Source organism: Wyeomyia smithii, chromosome 2, assembly GCF_029784165.1.
Source record: "Wyeomyia smithii strain HCP4-BCI-WySm-NY-G18 chromosome 2, ASM2978416v1, whole genome shotgun sequence".
NCBI classification, from domain to species: domain Eukaryota; kingdom Metazoa; phylum Arthropoda; class Insecta; order Diptera; family Culicidae; genus Wyeomyia; species Wyeomyia smithii.
The window spans coordinates 67,095,846-67,112,790 of record NC_073695.1 but is presented as its reverse complement, the minus strand read 5'-3'; the positions used below and the strand labels follow the sequence as shown (position 1 = coordinate 67,112,790).

General features: G+C 38.8%; 2 protein-coding genes across 8 annotated transcripts; one reads left to right on the top strand and one right to left on the bottom strand.

The window, feature by feature from the left end:
- The first annotated feature begins 1,076 nt into the window (after positions 1 to 1,076).
- On the top strand, positions 1,077 to 14,304 carry LOC129721054 (GDNF-inducible zinc finger protein 1). Of its 6 annotated transcripts, none has more exons than XR_008727334.1 (7): positions 1,077 to 1,572; positions 2,881 to 3,486; positions 4,498 to 4,600; positions 4,663 to 4,759; positions 4,816 to 5,736; positions 5,798 to 6,177; positions 13,739 to 13,878. XR_008727334.1 is itself a non-coding variant. In XM_055673165.1 (7 exons), exons 1-7 carry the CDS (start codon positions 1,182 to 1,184, stop codon positions 13,882 to 13,884), a joined length of 2,571 nt encoding a protein of 856 aa, XP_055529140.1. In that variant the 5' UTR covers positions 1,077 to 1,181; the 3' UTR covers positions 13,885 to 14,304. The 6 variants fall into 6 exon arrangements, 5 of the variants coding, with proteins under 5 accessions (XP_055529140.1, XP_055529144.1, XP_055529142.1 ...); XM_055673165.1 differs by having other exon boundaries at positions 5,798 to 6,104; positions 13,739 to 14,304; XM_055673167.1 differs by lacking the exons at positions 1,077 to 1,572; positions 2,881 to 3,486 and adding exons at positions 2,151 to 2,324; positions 3,650 to 4,401 and having other exon boundaries at positions 5,798 to 6,104; positions 13,739 to 14,304.
- LOC129721056 (pyrimidodiazepine synthase-like) lies at positions 14,260 to 16,945 on the bottom strand. 2 transcript variants are annotated; one of them, XM_055673170.1, is made up of 4 exons: positions 16,690 to 16,945; positions 15,723 to 16,315; positions 14,882 to 15,003; positions 14,260 to 14,380 (listed from the first exon to the last, which is right to left on the bottom strand). In XM_055673170.1, the coding sequence occupies exons 1-4, from the start codon at positions 16,715 to 16,717 to the stop codon at positions 14,353 to 14,355; spliced, it is 771 nt and encodes a 256-aa protein (XP_055529145.1). In that variant the 5' UTR covers positions 16,718 to 16,945; the 3' UTR covers positions 14,260 to 14,352. The 2 variants fall into 2 exon arrangements, with proteins under 2 accessions (XP_055529145.1, XP_055529146.1); XM_055673171.1 differs by lacking the exon at positions 16,690 to 16,945 and adding an exon at positions 16,454 to 16,604.

The window sequence follows — 16,945 nt, the reverse complement described above, 5'->3', positions numbered from 1 at the left end:
CTCTGCTGCAACATCATGGATCTTTGCAAAAGAAGAATGAGTAAGTAGAACGAATCGCCGCAATCGATAAATGGAAGGCGGGAAATGTTAGATTTGTGGCTGCGTAGTCTGTAACAGAAGGGAATAATTTTCGTATCGATTTATTGTACGTTGGTGTACGTTAGCTGAAAAAGAAAAGCTGTTTTCGACATTGTTCAAGCAGTCTGGTATCGATTTTTCCACTTGTATAGTCTAACGATGTCCGATGAAAGAGTTGAGCACCATACTGTCGATAACGAATTGTCGCAGCTGGTATGCTAATACTTATCAACTTTAGTCTTAATGAATTTGGTGAATATTTGAGCTGATGAGTGATCACTATATGTTAAAAAAAGGAAAAATACAAATTAATGGAAATAGAAAACACATCATAAGCTCTACGATGTTTAGAATGCCAACATGTGCTTCTTGCCTGTGTCGTATGGGTCTTGCGGCTAAAGTGCACAGTCCAGTCCTTGTGATCTCAAACACGGTGGGATTTAAACCGGTTAAAGACTAATTGTAATCAGATATTTAATTTATAATAATTGAAGAATATAAGGTTGAGTCAAAGTATCTATAAATCGGAATAAAATATTCTAATTCTGGATAGTCCTTTTCCCTGCAGAACTTAGAAATTTTAAAAATATAAATCGTACATCGGAGAGTCACAGTTAGTAGGTAATAGACATGTCTTTTTGCTTAGTTTTTTGCTGTAAAGTTTCCTCAGAAATGTAAAAAAAAATAAATAACAAAAGACAGCTAATATTTTTTTTTAACGGAAAACCCCTGATTTTTATTTTATTTTATTGTTGTCTGATATTACGGTTTGTGGTGAATCTTTGCACCGAATCAAGTGAAAATTAAACAGAGCACCACAATGCGAGATTTGTGATGTTGAATTGAATAAGGCAAAATTTGTAATCTGTAAATTTTGCAATTTTTTCTCTTCAAATGTTGCATAGGTACCACAAGATTTTATTTCAAAAAAATGACCTTTTGTCACACGAAATGACGCCCAGATTATTTCCGGTTTTTTTTACTTTATTCAGATTTCTACAAAATCGACCTGGCAACGCTGATCTGAATGCAACCACGGCAAGTGACAGTTGCTGTCAAACGTTGTTAATGTTTTGAAGCGTATAGTACATAAAATAGTAAAAATGGATCCTGTGGCTGGTTCTTCTAAACAACCTACCGAAAACGTTAAATCGGTAATCGAGTCATTACTTAAAACGAATAGTGATCGTGTCAAGTTAGCCGACAAAACAAAAAGCAAGTCTGATGTATGGAAATCGTTTCAAACGGTGGAAGTTGATGGTATAATTGTGGACTTTGTTCGGTGTCGTAAGTGTGGAGTTTTGCTAGCGTGGAACAGTGAGAAAACTGGAACGAATTCACTTCGCACTCATGTCTTCTCTCATGATCGCGAAATCAAGAAGACAGACGATGCTGTTTCAAATCAGGTGAAAACAACGACCTTCGTAGAGAAGAGCAGTTCCGCAGATGAGGAGATTGTGCGTCTATACCAGTTTTTGGCGCTGGGCTCTACAGGTACCTATTTGTCTCGATTTTATTGTATTTCGTATAAGTTTAGGCAGTATTTGTAAAGATGAAAACATTCCGGGCTTGGGTTAAGGTCGGGTTTCACACAAAACAATGTTTGGGTTTCGGATTCACAAAGAAGATCGGGGTCGGGTTTAACAGAGAAAAAAATCGGGTTCTGAACCATCGTTAATAAGTTTATCAGTATGTGAAAAGCCATAGAAATACCTTGGTACATTTGGTTTAATGATTCATAAAACCTATTGAAAACCAAAAATCAATATCCCCAGAGCTCGGACCACCCTGTCCCGTGGCCTGAAGGTTGCCATTATGCCAGATAAATCTGAACCCTGCCAGATTTCAGATTCCGTGCGAGACAAACTTCAAAATATTTTTGGTATTTGGCAATTAATCAGATTTTTGTTTGCATTTTCTAACAAACAGAAATTCACGTCAAAACTCGCATTCCAGGAATTTCAACTGGAAAATGTTCCTTGGTTGCAAGAACTAATTTGTAGATTTTTGTTTTTGAAACCTATGGGCAACCCTGCTTGGCGTTCATTTGGTTCATTTGAACCAGCTGTCAAGCCGTGAATTTCGCATCAACTTTTATTCCGCGTAGCTGCGTATTGTAATATTCGGAATTAAAATTACTTATTCGTAATGTTTTCCATAAGTAGGAACTAAATAATCGGATAAATCAAAGTTTGTAGTTGGTGCGTTCTGTATAGGTGCAAAAGTTTAGTCAAAACTCGCAATATGTAAGTAGTTTTGAGCTTTAAACGCTTGCTGCTTGCCTGTTTCTGTCGATTCGCGCATGAAAAATCGATATTTCAGTACAGATTTTCCTCGTCGTTCGAATGTCTGACTATTCATTGTCACCGCATCAGGGAAAGCCTCGTTGATGCTCTTAAGAGCAATAAAAATTAATGAAAAATTGTATTAGCATTTTAGGATCGCCGCAGGAGTGTTGTAGTTAGGCACGATTTTTTTTTGTTTTTAAGATACCTAGTTAAAAATCGAATTGTCCAAGAGAAAAAGAATGAACAAAAGGGGTTTCAGTAAGAATGAACACTTCAACAAGCCAATGTTTTGTTTAGTATAATTACAGCGGTACGAAACAGACTTGCAATTGGAAAACCGCGCTCAGCATTAAGTGCATTCAGTTATGTTCAATTAATTTGAATTGGGAAAACAGCTGTCTTAAGTTCGTCAAGCTATTTTTTAATTTTTGTCTTTCTGCCTCTTCTAAAACCCTCTTAAGTAAGAAATACCAATGAAAATTGTTATGACTACCATCACGCTTTAACTCAACAGCATTCCTCGCGATGGACTTCGATCCCTCTGCGTATCACTGTGCGATATGCTTATTCCGAGCGCACCCGGTCGAGACGCTGTCCGAGCTAACGATCGCAGCCGTCATCGGACGAGGTCGCCCCATACCGGCACTTCCGCTACTTTCGAAGGAATGTCGCTACAAGGGAAAGGTGTTTACCAGGCGTTTCAAAAAAGATAACTATCTTCGTTACGATTGGCTTACCGGTTGCGACATCGAGAACAAGTTGTTCTGCTGGCCATGTTACATCTTCAGTTCCGATCCGACCGATACGTGGGGCTATAAGGGCTTTGATGGGTTGAGCAATTTTAGTAATTCGGTCAAAACCCACGTGAACCAAGATATGCATCTCGTGAACACCGAAAAATACAACTACTATGCGGTCGACGGAAAAAAGATAAGCATGGAGCGACCTCATCAGTTTTACAGTTATTCTGGTCGAAGAAAGATTGAGGAAGCGTTACCAATGTCTTCGGCGGTTCAAGGGCCAGAAGATGTTGCAGATGATGAGACCGATGCCCTGCAACAGTCCGATCTGATGGTGGAATTGTTAGGAGAGAATAATCAGGGAGAGGCCTGTAGCGCAAGTATGTTTAAAAAGGTTCTAGTAGGTTGAGAGGTTAATATATAAGGCTTTTAAGGTGTCAAAGGTGCCCTGTTGTGGTAACGATGAGGATGAGACATTTTGTGTAGCATTTTTCAAATGCAGTTAATACCTAATAGATAATTTTGTTGTTTATCAATGTACAGCATTTCAGCCGTAATGGCAAGTAATCCGGCGTATCATTGCATTGTGTGCACGCTGGCCAAAATTCCGTTCGCCACGTTGAGCAAAGAGAGTCAACAGAAGATAGTTAAAAGTGGTCGACCCTCGAATCAGATGCCAACGTTGCATGCCAGATGTCAAAATGCGTTCAATGTGAAAACCAACACTTGGATGACCGGCTGTGACATAAATCAACGCTTGTATTGTTGGCCTTGTTTACTGTTTAGTACTAGCGAATACGACACCTGGGGACGGCGAGGTTTCGGTGATTTTCATCGGCTATCGCATGCCATTGCGGAACATTCGAAAGATGTTTCCCATCAGGCGAAGAGTACAACCCTAAAGCTGTGGATCGAAAACTCTTCCGATGCGAGCGACGATAGCAGCGATGAAGAGCTCGAGTGTATTCCCGAGCTAGATTTTCTAAACTCAAACGTGTCTGATTCGGAGGAAGAGCTTGACATCAAGCCAAATGTGGAAACGCTGAATGCCTCTCCCTCGTCTTCATCACAACAGGTCGTGACCGCCATTCTTGATCTTTGTGATCCAGCGGGAGTGAAGGAGATAGAAGTTACCAGGAGCAGCCCGATTGTAATAAGGGACACTTCTCCTGTTCCTTCCGTAAGCTCCGATGCGGGACGCGCCGTTTCGACTGCTCCGCCTGCAGCTATCAGTGCTACCTCTCTCCAGCAAACGGCCGCTGCGTCTCAAGAGGAAGAAATTGCCAAAATATATCGTATGTAAATTCTACATTTCCTGCCTTCCGAGATCTTTTATTTGCGTTGTCAATTGGTTAAGGAAGATTATAATTTTGATGATGTTTTAATTCCAGGAGATACGGTGGACATGTCCAACGGCACCGGCACAGAAAAGTACCAACTCAAGTGGCACTCTCATCAACAGAATCTCAACTCGTCGATCTCTTGTCTTTATAAGTAATTCGGACACTCTCAGTATAAACATTCGATTTAGATTGATTGATTTTTATTTCTTTTAGAAACGACCGGTATGCAGATGTAATGCTGATAACCTGTAATAATGAGGAAAATTTCTCGATAGCAGCCCATAAATTAGTTCTAGGAACATCCAGCTCGGTATGATTAGTGACTTAATTGTCGTTTGAATCATATTTATTTATTTTAACCTTTAGTATTTCGCCAACATCTTTGAAAAGAATCTAACCCCACCGAATGCCATGACCTACATCGTTCTACCACCGGAACTGACCAGACGTGCCCTGCAGACGTTGATTCAGTACATGTACACCGGTGAATCGACGGTGTCGGTGGACATTCTCAACGAGGTTCTAAGGGGTGGTGAGCTACTGAAGATACGAGGACTCTGGCGAAATCCTGGAGGAACAACTGAAGGAGCAACCACTTCGGAAAACACTGCTCCAACCAGCGCACATGGTCGTCAACGGACGGAACGGATTTCCGTCGACAGAATACCACTTCAGGAACCACGGGTAGCGCAAAACCCGGTACCCGTGCATGACAGTCCTGTGATCGTGACGAATTCGTCCAAAACTTACGGAATAAGTCAGTCCGCTCAAACACCGGCCAGTTCATTTGCACCGATTATCAACGTCAAGAAGGACGTCGCCATCGATCCCGGTGCCGAACGATGTAGTTCAAAACGAACTTATACGATAGTTAATCAGGAAAATAGTCCTCAAACACCTCGACAACATAACATCCCAAGACTATCGCCCTCGAGAGCGGTTCTTTCTAATGCAGGAAATGTTCCAAACCCAGCGAACGTCGTTCAAACGATGCCGGAAGAATTAAATTTCCTGAACGTCAAAGAAGAACCGGTAGAGTGGACGGATGTTGGCGCTAATGAAATAAGTCTTGACAAAACAGGTCTCCCACTGGTGAAAGTAGAGCTGAAAGAAGATGTAGTCACCGAGGGTGGCAGCATAGGACAAAGCCAGGAACAGGTGTACTCTCCGCTGACGTGCGAACTGTGCAGTGAAACTTTCACCGTGCCAGCCGAGTGGGTTCGGCATATTGAAAGTCACACGGATACTTCTCATACGGCCACAAAACGTCGACGACGAATTGGAAACGTAAATTGAACTATGATTACAATCGCACGAGGGAATTTTATTTGATATATTACTTTTGCAGGACACGGACGCAGACGCAACGGCCGCATTGAAGTGCGACCTGTGTGCGATGTATTTCGTTACACCTGCCGAATGGGTTCGCCATGTGCAGAGTACGCACACCGAAACGGAACTAGCTATGTCCAACAATAGCACGCTGCCCAGGCGGAGTAGCAAATCCTACGGCGGTTCCGAATTGCAGCACCCCCAATCGGCTACGTTTCCCATGTCCACGGCACACCAGCAACCACAGGAGCGGACCTGCTCCGTTTGCAACAAAGGCTTTCCATCCTACGCCAGTATGATTATTCACAAGCGAACGCACACGGGTATGGGTTCTTCTTGTGGTTGAGTGTAGAGGAGAGTAGTTCAAGACCGCCAATGCTTAACAAAAATGTACAGGTAATTGTTTTGCTTTGATCGTGTGGTGAAATAGGCGGTTGGGGTGTTTGTCACAGTTGGAAAAGATACGGTTTTTACTATATAAAAACGATCGAGTTAGCCTCAACGAATCCGTTTCACGAAAATTAAACTAAATCGACTCAGAACACTATAACTTGCTCAATTTGGTTGCATTTCAACTTAACTTTTCGCAGGATTGAATTTGAATCGTCTTGAAAAAGACGGTTGATTTTTCAATAATGCAAAATGAAATTGTTCAGAATTAAAACTGGGATCTGTAGACTCCAAGGCGGTTTAGGTTTTCTTTGGATAGCTTATAAGCAGCAAGCCGACCGTAAAATAGAAAAAAAACTTCTGGAAAAATTTTTGAAATTTCGAGAATTTTATTGTTCAAAATCACTGGACACTGAGCGAGAAAAAAATTGATGTCTTCACCTTTTTATCCTGCTTGCAAAATTGTGGTCAAAAAGAATAGAAGAAGAAAGACGTGATACTACAAGGTATACAGCCCTAGAGTTTGTAAGAAAAGATAACGTAGGACTAAACAATGTAATTAGAGGGATTCTTAGTTACACACAAGGTCCATTTTATTAGGGTTTTATAGGGTTCGAATCTTGATTGAATCAGATCATTTGTTCGGTGACCTCCGTATTTTTAATCTCAGCCTTCCATTATTCCAAGCACAAGCTCATCATATAGATAATATAGAAACATTAAAATATATGTCATAACATCAACATTTTCCGACTAAAATCGTAGCAAAAACGAATCGTTACATTGACGAATCGTTACAATTAATGAAAAAAAAATATTGAAATGAAAGTGCGCCACTATTGAAAGTTTTTTTCTTAATTTTCCGGGGTTCCACCTAATAAATTGCGCTCGAATTGCTACTCTATGCATGCGTCAGCGGTGCAAACAATCGATCAATGTTTCGTACACCTAATTTTAATAGTTTTCGAGAAAATTAGCTTGCGAATTCGCGACAAACTTTAGCACAGATTTCACCCTAATGCAGATCTGAAATTTGATTGTGCGTAACTTCCAGCTTAAGATCAAACGGTATTGAATCCACGTATGGCCAATTTCAAGCCATCACTTCGAATTTTTAGAAGCACAGTTCCCGGTAACCGTTAATGCGTCACTTGTAAAAACGCCATTTTATGTTTGCTACGCTGAAGCATGCTTTTGAAAATTTTAAGGTGCGGCTCGAAGTTGCCCGTTTGTGGCTTTAATACCGTTTCTCCTTAAGAAGGCTTAACGAAACATTGCTGAGAAGAATGGGGTAAACCGTGGTTCGGTCCATCTGGTCATTCGAAAGCATTAGACGGCAGCGCGGCTGATCTACCCGGAAGAGACCGAAACGTAAGACTAATGCAAGAACAGATATACTAATCATCAAAGAAAAACCCACAAAAGACCATTCAGGCGATTAAAGAAAGATTAGATCTGGACCTTTCCAATCGCAACTTAGTACAACGCTTGGTGGAATGGGACCTAAATAACTAGCTACTTTACCAAAAAGCGACCCAGATTTAGCAACACTTACAAAAGAAAAAAAGTCTTCAGGAACCATGTCAACAACCCGCTGTAATTCTGGAAGCCCGTTATTTGGTCGAATGAGTCCAAGCTCGAGTTGTTTAACAAGGAATAGCGTCTCCGAGTGTGGTGGAAGACCAACGAGGGCCTTTAAAACCAACACAGGGTGGCGAAAACCTGTACATATTCTGGAAAATCAGGGAATATAAGGAAAAACTGAAAAATAACACAGTGCAACCAAAATTTACTTTTCCTTCTGCCTTGGCTTCTATGCACGATTTTTTCATGTATTTTGGCGCAAAAATAAATTCTCCCGAGTTTGAACACATTTCACCTTTGGGGGCAACATTGGCGCCATTTTGAATTTTTGAGAAAACAAAAATTTTCGATGTTTGTGCGACTCCCTCCTCGCAAAAGAGGGAATGTCATGTAAAGACAAATTTTTATTGTATCTTTGAGTATCTCTCACACTCCTGGTATTACATTAAACGCATTACATAATACGCATAGAAATAGGTGAAAACAACGCAACGGCCTAATAAAATGCGAATACCTAATTTTGGGTTAAAATTTGTTCAGAGTTTTTGATATTGATATTGATGGTTCAAAGTATTCAATTTCACCTAAATGATGACTTCCGTGCAGGTACTCAAAAGTAGGTAAATCAATTTTACCTAAAAGTACCTTCCCGCACAAAAGGGCTGATTTGCGTCAAAAATAAAAATTTTTGGGTATTTTTTTTTCTGTGTATTTTAGTATTGTAGGGGAGTTGGGGCAAAATTGACTTGTTGCTGACATTTTATGTGGATCAGACACTTACCAATCGATTCCTGAGACTTTTTTACTCAATATAAGACAGCGCATTATCATAAATGCTCATACATACTCGATATTATTTCACTTTGCGAAATAAACCTAAACCATGCCAGAACCGTTTTCGTAGAATCACCGTTTTAAGCTCAGTTTTTGTCCGGTTCAAGATCTGTTTTTTTAAAGATGAGCAAGAAAATGCTAATACAGGTCGAACTCGATTATCCGGAACGTCAAAAAAATTTTCATTCCGGATAATCGAGTTTTCCGGATAATCGAATCACACAAAAAATACTGAAATTTTGCGATTAACGAACATAAAATAAATATTTTTTTCTTTATTTTACTTGTATGATGCAGTGGCGCAACCAGAAGTTATTTCTGAGGCGAAAAGTGGTAAATCTTGAGAAGAAAAAAAATAAATTGAACATTGATTATTTTCACTTAATTCGAACATGTCCCAAACATGCCGGAAGTGACTTAAATAGAAACAAATATGCCAGAAGGGATGGTAAAGGCTAAATTTCGGAATAAAATTAAAAACGGACAAAAAAATAATAAAACTCCGGATAATCGAGTCTAAAATTCCGGATAATAGAGTTTCCGGATAATCGAGTCTCCGGATAATCGAGTCCGACCTGTATCTGGACAAACTCTTAGGATTTTGATATTTGGCTTTAAAAAAATGGCGTTGAAAAAACATCGAAAATGTCCAATTCCTCATAAATTCAAGATGGCGCCACTGTTGCCCCTTAAGGTGAAATGTGTTCAAACTTTGGGGAATTTGTTTTTGCGTCAAAATACATGAAAAAATTATACATAGAAGCCACGGCAAAAAAATTGTTCTTTGAGAACTAATTTCATTTTTTTCATATGACTTACATTTTTTTGAGTTTAGTAAAGCGGACAATGTATGTAGTTTGCGAGAATGCGAAAATGAACGGAAATAGAAGGTGTGACTTTAGACTTGAAAAAAAAATTCCCTCGTCCAGCCGGGACTCGAACCCGCAATTTCCGTTGTCTCCGGCAAGGTCAATTAAACTACTGGGAAAGGTATAACTCCCCCCAAGACCAATGTAGAATCACCCTCTACTATTGTGTTCACGTATCTCAGCACGCCACGATGAACTGCACACACTGCCATGTGGGAGTTTATTTCTTTAACTGAGAGAGTGGTCTCTTTACACACACTGTGTATAACGACTTATTATATCTGCAGGGACGCAAGCGATGAGACACTTCAGTTAGTGGCCAAACCCCAACAAATGCGTATAACGGAAGAGCTCCGTCGTGCTAATTTTACTTTACGAACTAATTTCGTTTTGGTCATATGACTTAAATTTTTTTAAGTTTAGTAAGGCGGGCAATGTATGTAGTTTGCGAGAACGCGAAAATGAACGGGAATAGAAGGTGTGACTTTAGACTCTATTTCCGTTCATTTTCGCATGAACGCAAAATTAGGAGATCTGGAGTAGAGAAGAACCTCGAAAAAATTACTAAAACGTTCCGGTTTTTAAAACAGCATAAGAGGAGAATGAGTCAAAAAACAAGACATATATCAATATACAACAGTCAGTGGGATCAGAAATTAGACAGGGTGGCGACTGCCGGGAAAACCGGGAGAATCAGGGAATATCTGGGATTTAATTTTTCGATCAGGGAAATCAGGGAATATCAGGGAGTTTAAAAAGTCATCAGGGAAAATTTCGAAGGCTTGAGATTTTTTTACGGAGTTAGCTCTGAATTGGATTTATTTTGATGCATTCGATGTGGACGCTCACCAGCAATAGGGGGTTTTAATTTAAAAATATACCTGCTTTTTCTTATACTAAACGATAACCGACCTTTTAGTAGGCATTACGTAATTTGTCTTAGATCTCTACGAGTTTTCTTTGATTTTAAAATTGAAAAAATTATATTTGTTTTGAATTTTCACTAACTGGCAAGTAGTGCACAGAGTGACATTGCTGTTGCTGGCTTTTTGGAGAATATAACCCTGATAGTAAGCTAAGTGACATTTCTGTTGCTGGCTTGTGGAAAATATAACCCTCGTTTACCTATCATGACAGGGATGCCAGATGTGAAGACATGTCTTAATATTGAAAACATTTGAGCGCGTGTGAATAAGTGGAAGCCTTATAGTCGGTTGATTAACCTCACTTGATTTAATGTGTCACTGGAAAGAAGTTTTGTAAACTTTCAACGGGGACCGTGTTTACAGATTTCCTTTGTATAAAGACATTATTTGTGAAGATATTTGAAAAATGACCTGGCCTCCCTGTGTCATGATTTCTTGACGGTAGGGTATGTCTTAAGACCACTTACAGTTGTTAAAATTCGAAATCGATTTTTTCAATAGTTTTGCTATTTGAATTAAGAAAATTCAGTAGAATATGTATTTCGTTTGTCATTTCTTATCAAAAGAAATAATTATATAAATACCCCTAGAACACCCTATTCTACACTCAATAATTATTAGGTTACTTAAATTGCTTTTTCCGACGTGAAAACGAAAGTACCAATCAATGCCAAATGAGTTGAAAGTATGCTAAAAATAATCGATCATTTTTTAATTGACTGAAAATATGCACTCGTGCTTGACTCAGCAAACTAAGTATTTGTTTCAGGTAGAAGAATTTTCATGAAAAGTAATTTCTAGAAGAATGTATCCATTTTAGCATAGACTTCATTTAACCCTATACCCGCTGAGTGACACGGTTTTCCTCGATAAATGACCTTAAAACTCTTCTTACTCAGCAACCAAATACATAATTTGCACAAACTCTATTGTAAATTAAAGATCGATTTGTTCTCCAACTTTTTTAAATAGTTCCATCGTTAAAAATTTCAAGTAGGGTATCGAACGTCTTCGTCAGTGGTTTTCTTCGGCAGTTTTTCTGCAGCAATCTTATGCAAAAGGGGCCGAAGAAAACCACTGACGAAGACGTTCGATACCCTACTTGAAATTTTTAACGATGGAACTATTTAAAAAATACCCTATATTTGTTGAACTATAATCAAAGCTTAAATATCAGTTGAATGCCCGTGGATTAGAACATTGTAGCACGGGAACTTTTCGTTGTACAGTAAAACTTCCTGAGAATGAATTGCAGAGAACTGAAGCTACCTTGTACAGGGCTCGTAATAGTTAGACAATGCAACAGTAGTGACTTTAGTGACCAAAATATCAAGAAATAGTGACTAAATTTTTTGAAAAGTATCCAAATAGGTACTAACAAGTCATCAAGTAGTGCGCGCATTTTATGCTAATTACTACGCTCTTTTATAAAAACGCACCTTCTAACATCGCCTGAGCAAGCTACACTATCGCCATTGTCATATTCTAGTTATCAAAAATGGTGAATACTTCCTTGCAACCAATTAACAGAAGACTCAAAGACTTGCTCATTAGTTTGAGTGGGTTTATAACTCGAAATATAGTGAGTCCAATTAAAGAATTGAAGAATTGATTGAAACTAACTTAAATGAGATTAAATCTATCATTAAAATTTTCAAAAGTATAAAAGCACCTCGTAACGATGGGATTTTAAACATTTTAATTAAAGTTCTTGAGAAATTCTCAGGAATTGTTTCAAAATTAATATTTCGCCAAATTATCGAAAAATGTCAAAAATACTCAAATTTGGCATTTTTTGATTCAAACTCTTTCTGTAAATTTTGGTGCCCCTAGACGTTTCGGAAATGCCACAAGTCTTCAGAGACTTCAATAAAATTTTCCCGTAGGTAAAGGGAAAAACGACGAACACGGCGAGCAAATACTCTGCGGCCTTTTGACGCACTTCTGCATTTACCAGGGGCACCAAAATGAACAGGTGAAAAAGCTATAATATTTCTAGGGTACTTACTTGAGCTTAAGAACAACTTTTTTTCACTTTTGTCGATCAGTGTAATTTATACTTTCAATTTTATCAAACTGGACGTGCTTCTCAACAAAAAAATATTTTTGTTCAAGATTCAAGTTAGCAAAAGCGATGCTAAACCGTTTCAATTACTGGTACGAAATTTAGCAGGAACAAGTTTAAGTCTGATCCTTTTTAGTTTTGAGATTTAGGTGGAAAAACCTATGAAAGTCGTAACTTAAACCAGTTTAAAATAAATTTGAATAGCAGGTAAAAAATATTGGAACATCAGGGAATATCAGGGAATTTATTTTTGGAAATTGAGTCGCCACCCTGTTAAAAGAAATAGCAAACTTCAACATCAGAAACATCATTTAACCGATACACGAAGATGATAGCCTTGAAGCAGGTTTAGAACCAATATTAGAATCAAATCAATTATATAGTCAACAAGAAATAACAGCGCTCCAGGGCAGGATTACTCACATAACGAATTCATCAAGTATGGGTCGGAACAGCTTTTGCAGAGGCTAACAGAGCTAATCGTCGATGTCTTCACAAATAATAAGGCTCCCAAAGAGTGGAGAGAAACTGTCCAAGTGCCTATTTCCAAAATCTCAAACCCAAAAAACACGGAGGACTACAACAGATGTACCACGCACTACTCAACAGCAAAACCGAGACATTCTTCAATGGAGCTAGCTACATATGCATAACAAGCAAGGATCAGATCTAACGAGGATATTTTGCACGAGATTGAACAATATTTTCACACTTTCAAAGTGATTCACCTCCAGAAAAACAAACAAGTTAGAAAACAGTGAACAACAACAAACTGATTTGGTCTCAGTGGTCATGTAGATGGGGGACTAATATGTGATTATTCAACACGCTGTAATGCAAAACAATCGCATATCAGTCCCACCATAATTTATTCCGTAGTAATTTCTATGAATTGATTCTTTTCGAAACAAAAGTATCAAAATATTAAAATCCATCTGTCTGAACAAAAAAAAAAGAACATCAATATTTCAAGCAGATCGTATTTTATTAAATTGAATATTTAAGTTCTTCTATCGCTGTTATCTCCGTTCGATGATTTCGCAGATGAGACTGATATGCATCTCACGGCAGTATTATACTATAATAGGCCAGCGTTTTGTTACGTTTGTGTGTTATATATTTTACAAATGTGGGATTTTAAATTTTTACAAAACAAAGGACGGAAAAAACACAGATTCGATCTGTTTTTTTTTTCTAAGCATAAAGCGGTCTTGCACCAGATTATCTTCGCCTCCCAACTCTAGTTCCGCCAATTTCTAGCAAGTTATAATACAGCAAACTATTTTTAGGCGAACGTCCGTTTTACTGCGAAATCTGCAATAAAGGATTCAACGTGAAGTCCAACCTTTTGCGACACATGCGAACATTGCACAACCAACAGAGCAGTCAATCACCGACCCAGGGCGACCCGGACAGTCACAGTTCCAACGACTAAACCGACGACGTGGACGGAAATGGCCGCCACCCGCTAGATAGTGTATATGTTAGATGTTTTTAATCTTAGGTAAGACCTAATATTACTGTGCAGCGAAAGAGGAAACATTTTTTTATTTCAAGTCGATCTGCTCAACTATCCTTTTGTACAGTGTAACTACCATAAAATGGGCAGTTTAGTATTCAGACGTTCAGCGAAAGCCAAACGAAATCAATTCTCTGTCTCTTTCTCAACTATCCTTAAGGCTTCCTGTAGCACTTTTTGAAAAGCCATTCCTCTGATCATCGAAAAAGGGTAAACCATAGCGTAGCGGCTGGTGATAGAAAGAGGGACATTTTTCTTTTCTTTCGAACTAGTGTTTAACTATTGCTGACATTTTCCGTAAGTAAAAGTTAAGTATATATTTATTCGTACAATCGACTGCTGCTGATGTCCGCGATTATTCAAATCCGAAGTCCGTGTTATGTGTTACGCAATGCGAAACTTCTTGGCGTTGCTGCAAATAGTTGTGATGTGGGCTGTTAAAATGACTTGTTGAAGTTTAAAACCCATGATTTTGTTAGTATTATTTGCTCCGAACATGTTTAGTTATGAGTTATGTTCTATGATATTTGGCCTGTCCTTGCATATAGAATATGACGATTGAATTACATTGTCAGTGAAACACAACCAGCAAATTGATTCCTTGGGATGTAAATTGCTATAAAAACTATTGTGACACTCTTCTTTAGCTTCAGCAACATTAAATGCGGTTCTGCTAATTTTTGTGGTAATAATAATCGAAAGATGAATTTAACCCGTTTTATTTACTAATAGAACAAGATAATTTTAGATAATAGTACTCTTAAAGCGCAGCAATTCCATCTTCGATGGTAGAGTGTTAGTACCGTGAACAAGCGTGCATAATATGAAGATTACAAAAATGTTTACATCGTTGAAACAAATTTTACAATCTGAAGCGGCAGCCAGCCAGGCTGATATTTTTTTTAATGCTTACGATACGCAGTCGTAGTTATTCTCTCCCGCCTTGCGGCTCTGCAGAAATTTGGTATGGCTTTCAGTCGAGAGAAAGGACTTTTTCACGGCTTCATCCTTTTCCATTAAATCGCGCCATTGCAGCTGCAAATAGAAAGGTGAATATATTGTTAAAGTTAGAGGGCGGGGTTCATATCAACTTATGCGAGAGAATTTTTCAGGCTGAAGCAACAAGTGTGGTTCGCACACACCAAAAATTGCTCGCTCAAACGGTGTAACAAAATTGTGTGTAACAAAAGAACCACTAAAGCACGTAAACTTCAAAATTCGCGTGAACTTATAAAAAGTTTTTGATACTTTCATAAAAAATTCTAGATCAAAGTTTATTGCAATTACGAATTACGATAGAAATCTACCAGAACATTAAAAGATTAGAGAAATTCAGAGAAGATACAATTATATCAATCGACTTTGAAAAGAAAAAAATATTAAAAATGTACCACATAAATTCTAGAAACGCATGATTTGCAAAATCATGCCTTAACAAGGCATACAACGACTCGCGTAACAGGTGACTTGTGCATTCTGTAGATTTTTTTTCCTGACAGAGATAGAGCATCTCACTGAAGCCGGTTACTGTCTTTACTTAACGTCGGTGCAGAACGTACATGTTGTAACTTGAATCTTTATCAATTTTTATCAATTTTTTTTTATCAATCTTATATTTTCGATTGGAGTAAAAAACATGGAATTGAATGATTTTAGCACCGTCATCGAGTTCAATTGCTTACGTAAAACGTTTCATGGAATGCGATATGAGCTTGCGCTACTGAATTTCGAATTAGACATGGTGTAAAACATACCAGTTTGCCGAACCGTTCCTTATCCAGCTCGTACTTATCCCCTAAAACAAACTTCAGCAAATCAACTCGTTCGCACCACGGCCAAATCATGTAGTCCAGCATGCCAGGCTTATCACCCCCGAAATACGGAGTTGCTCGAGTTTTCAGTTCCTTCTCGAAAACATCCAAACCAGTGCCGAACTCGGTGATGGCTCCCGGTGGAATGCCATCACTAGAGAACATGATCCGATAGTAGGGCGAGATGACTAAACCGTTGAAGCGTTCGATCAGAATGCGATCCTGCGCCTTCTGGAAAGCGTCTGCCGGATAGAGTTTGCGCTGTTTATCCGGGTAGGCTTCCTCGATATAATCGGCCACGACCAGCGACTCGTACAGTGTCACATTGCTCTTGCCGGGTACTTCGAGAGCGGGCACCTTACCCAGGGGATTCTTTTCGAAGTACCACTCGGGCTTTTCGCTCAAGTTTATGTAGATGGTGTGGTAGGGAATTTTCTTGGCATCAAGAATCAGGTGAACCCGCTGGGCGTATGGACAGAAGCGCATCGAGTAGAGCCGGAGCTTTCCATCGTTGCCAAGTACGGGCGGGGTGGATCCTGAAAATAGCAAATTTTATTTTCTGTTTGTGCTTCGCAATTGTTTGTCAATTAGTTAATTAAAACAATTAAAACATATAATTGCTTTGAAAAAAATTAATGCACAGACAACACTAAATTGTTGGGCATAAAACTTACATCATTATGTACGTCAGAAAACATGAGCAAACACTACTGGTGAAACATAACAAAAAATCTCAAGTAGACCGATATGTAATCGCTATATCCGTCACCATTTCACATTGATGACCTCACCTTCAAGAGTTTGTTCTTATTTGTCTTCATTTGCTTGGAAGCATTCCACTCATATCTTTCGTACAGTTCACAGAACAAAAGAAAATCAATAATTTGCCTTGATTTTTAATTATTCGTACCTTTTGCCAGATGTTTTCCACTGCTCATTCTGCTGTTTTCCGGTGTTAAAATTGTAATGTTACTGGATTTTTCAACTGCAAAATGTTTCAGCCGAATTGAATCGGTGACGACGACGATGGACAAACACGACAATCACACTCTTGACAAACTGATCTTCGTTTGACGGGTTCCTCCAGCTTTTAGCACCACACACAAGGCACAAAACACGACCGTCTGGTAATGTTTTCATGCACACAAAAGTGCGAGAGTGTAGTG

Excerpts from the sequence above, each read along its gene's own strand:
- LOC129721054 (XM_055673165.1), top strand. The coding sequence starts at position 1,182 with ATGGATCCTGTGGCTGGTTCTTCTAAACAACCTACCGAAAACGTTAAA. Across the intron at positions 1,573-2,880 it reads TTTGGCGCTGGGCTCTACAG|CATTCCTCGCGATGGACTTC; the intron begins GTACCTATTTGT and ends TTAACTCAACAG. Across the intron at positions 6,105-13,738 it reads TCACAAGCGAACGCACACGG|GCGAACGTCCGTTTTACTGC; the intron begins GTATGGGTTCTT and ends AACTATTTTTAG.
- LOC129721056 (XM_055673170.1), bottom strand. The coding sequence starts at position 16,717 with ATGAGCAGTGGAAAACATCTGGCAAAAG. Across the intron at positions 16,316-16,689 it reads TGGAAAACATCTGGCAAAAG|GATCCACCCCGCCCGTACTT; the intron begins GTACGAATAATT and ends TGCTATTTTCAG. Across the intron at positions 15,004-15,722 it reads AGGAACGGTTCGGCAAACTG|CTGCAATGGCGCGATTTAAT; the intron begins GTATGTTTTACA and ends TTCTATTTGCAG.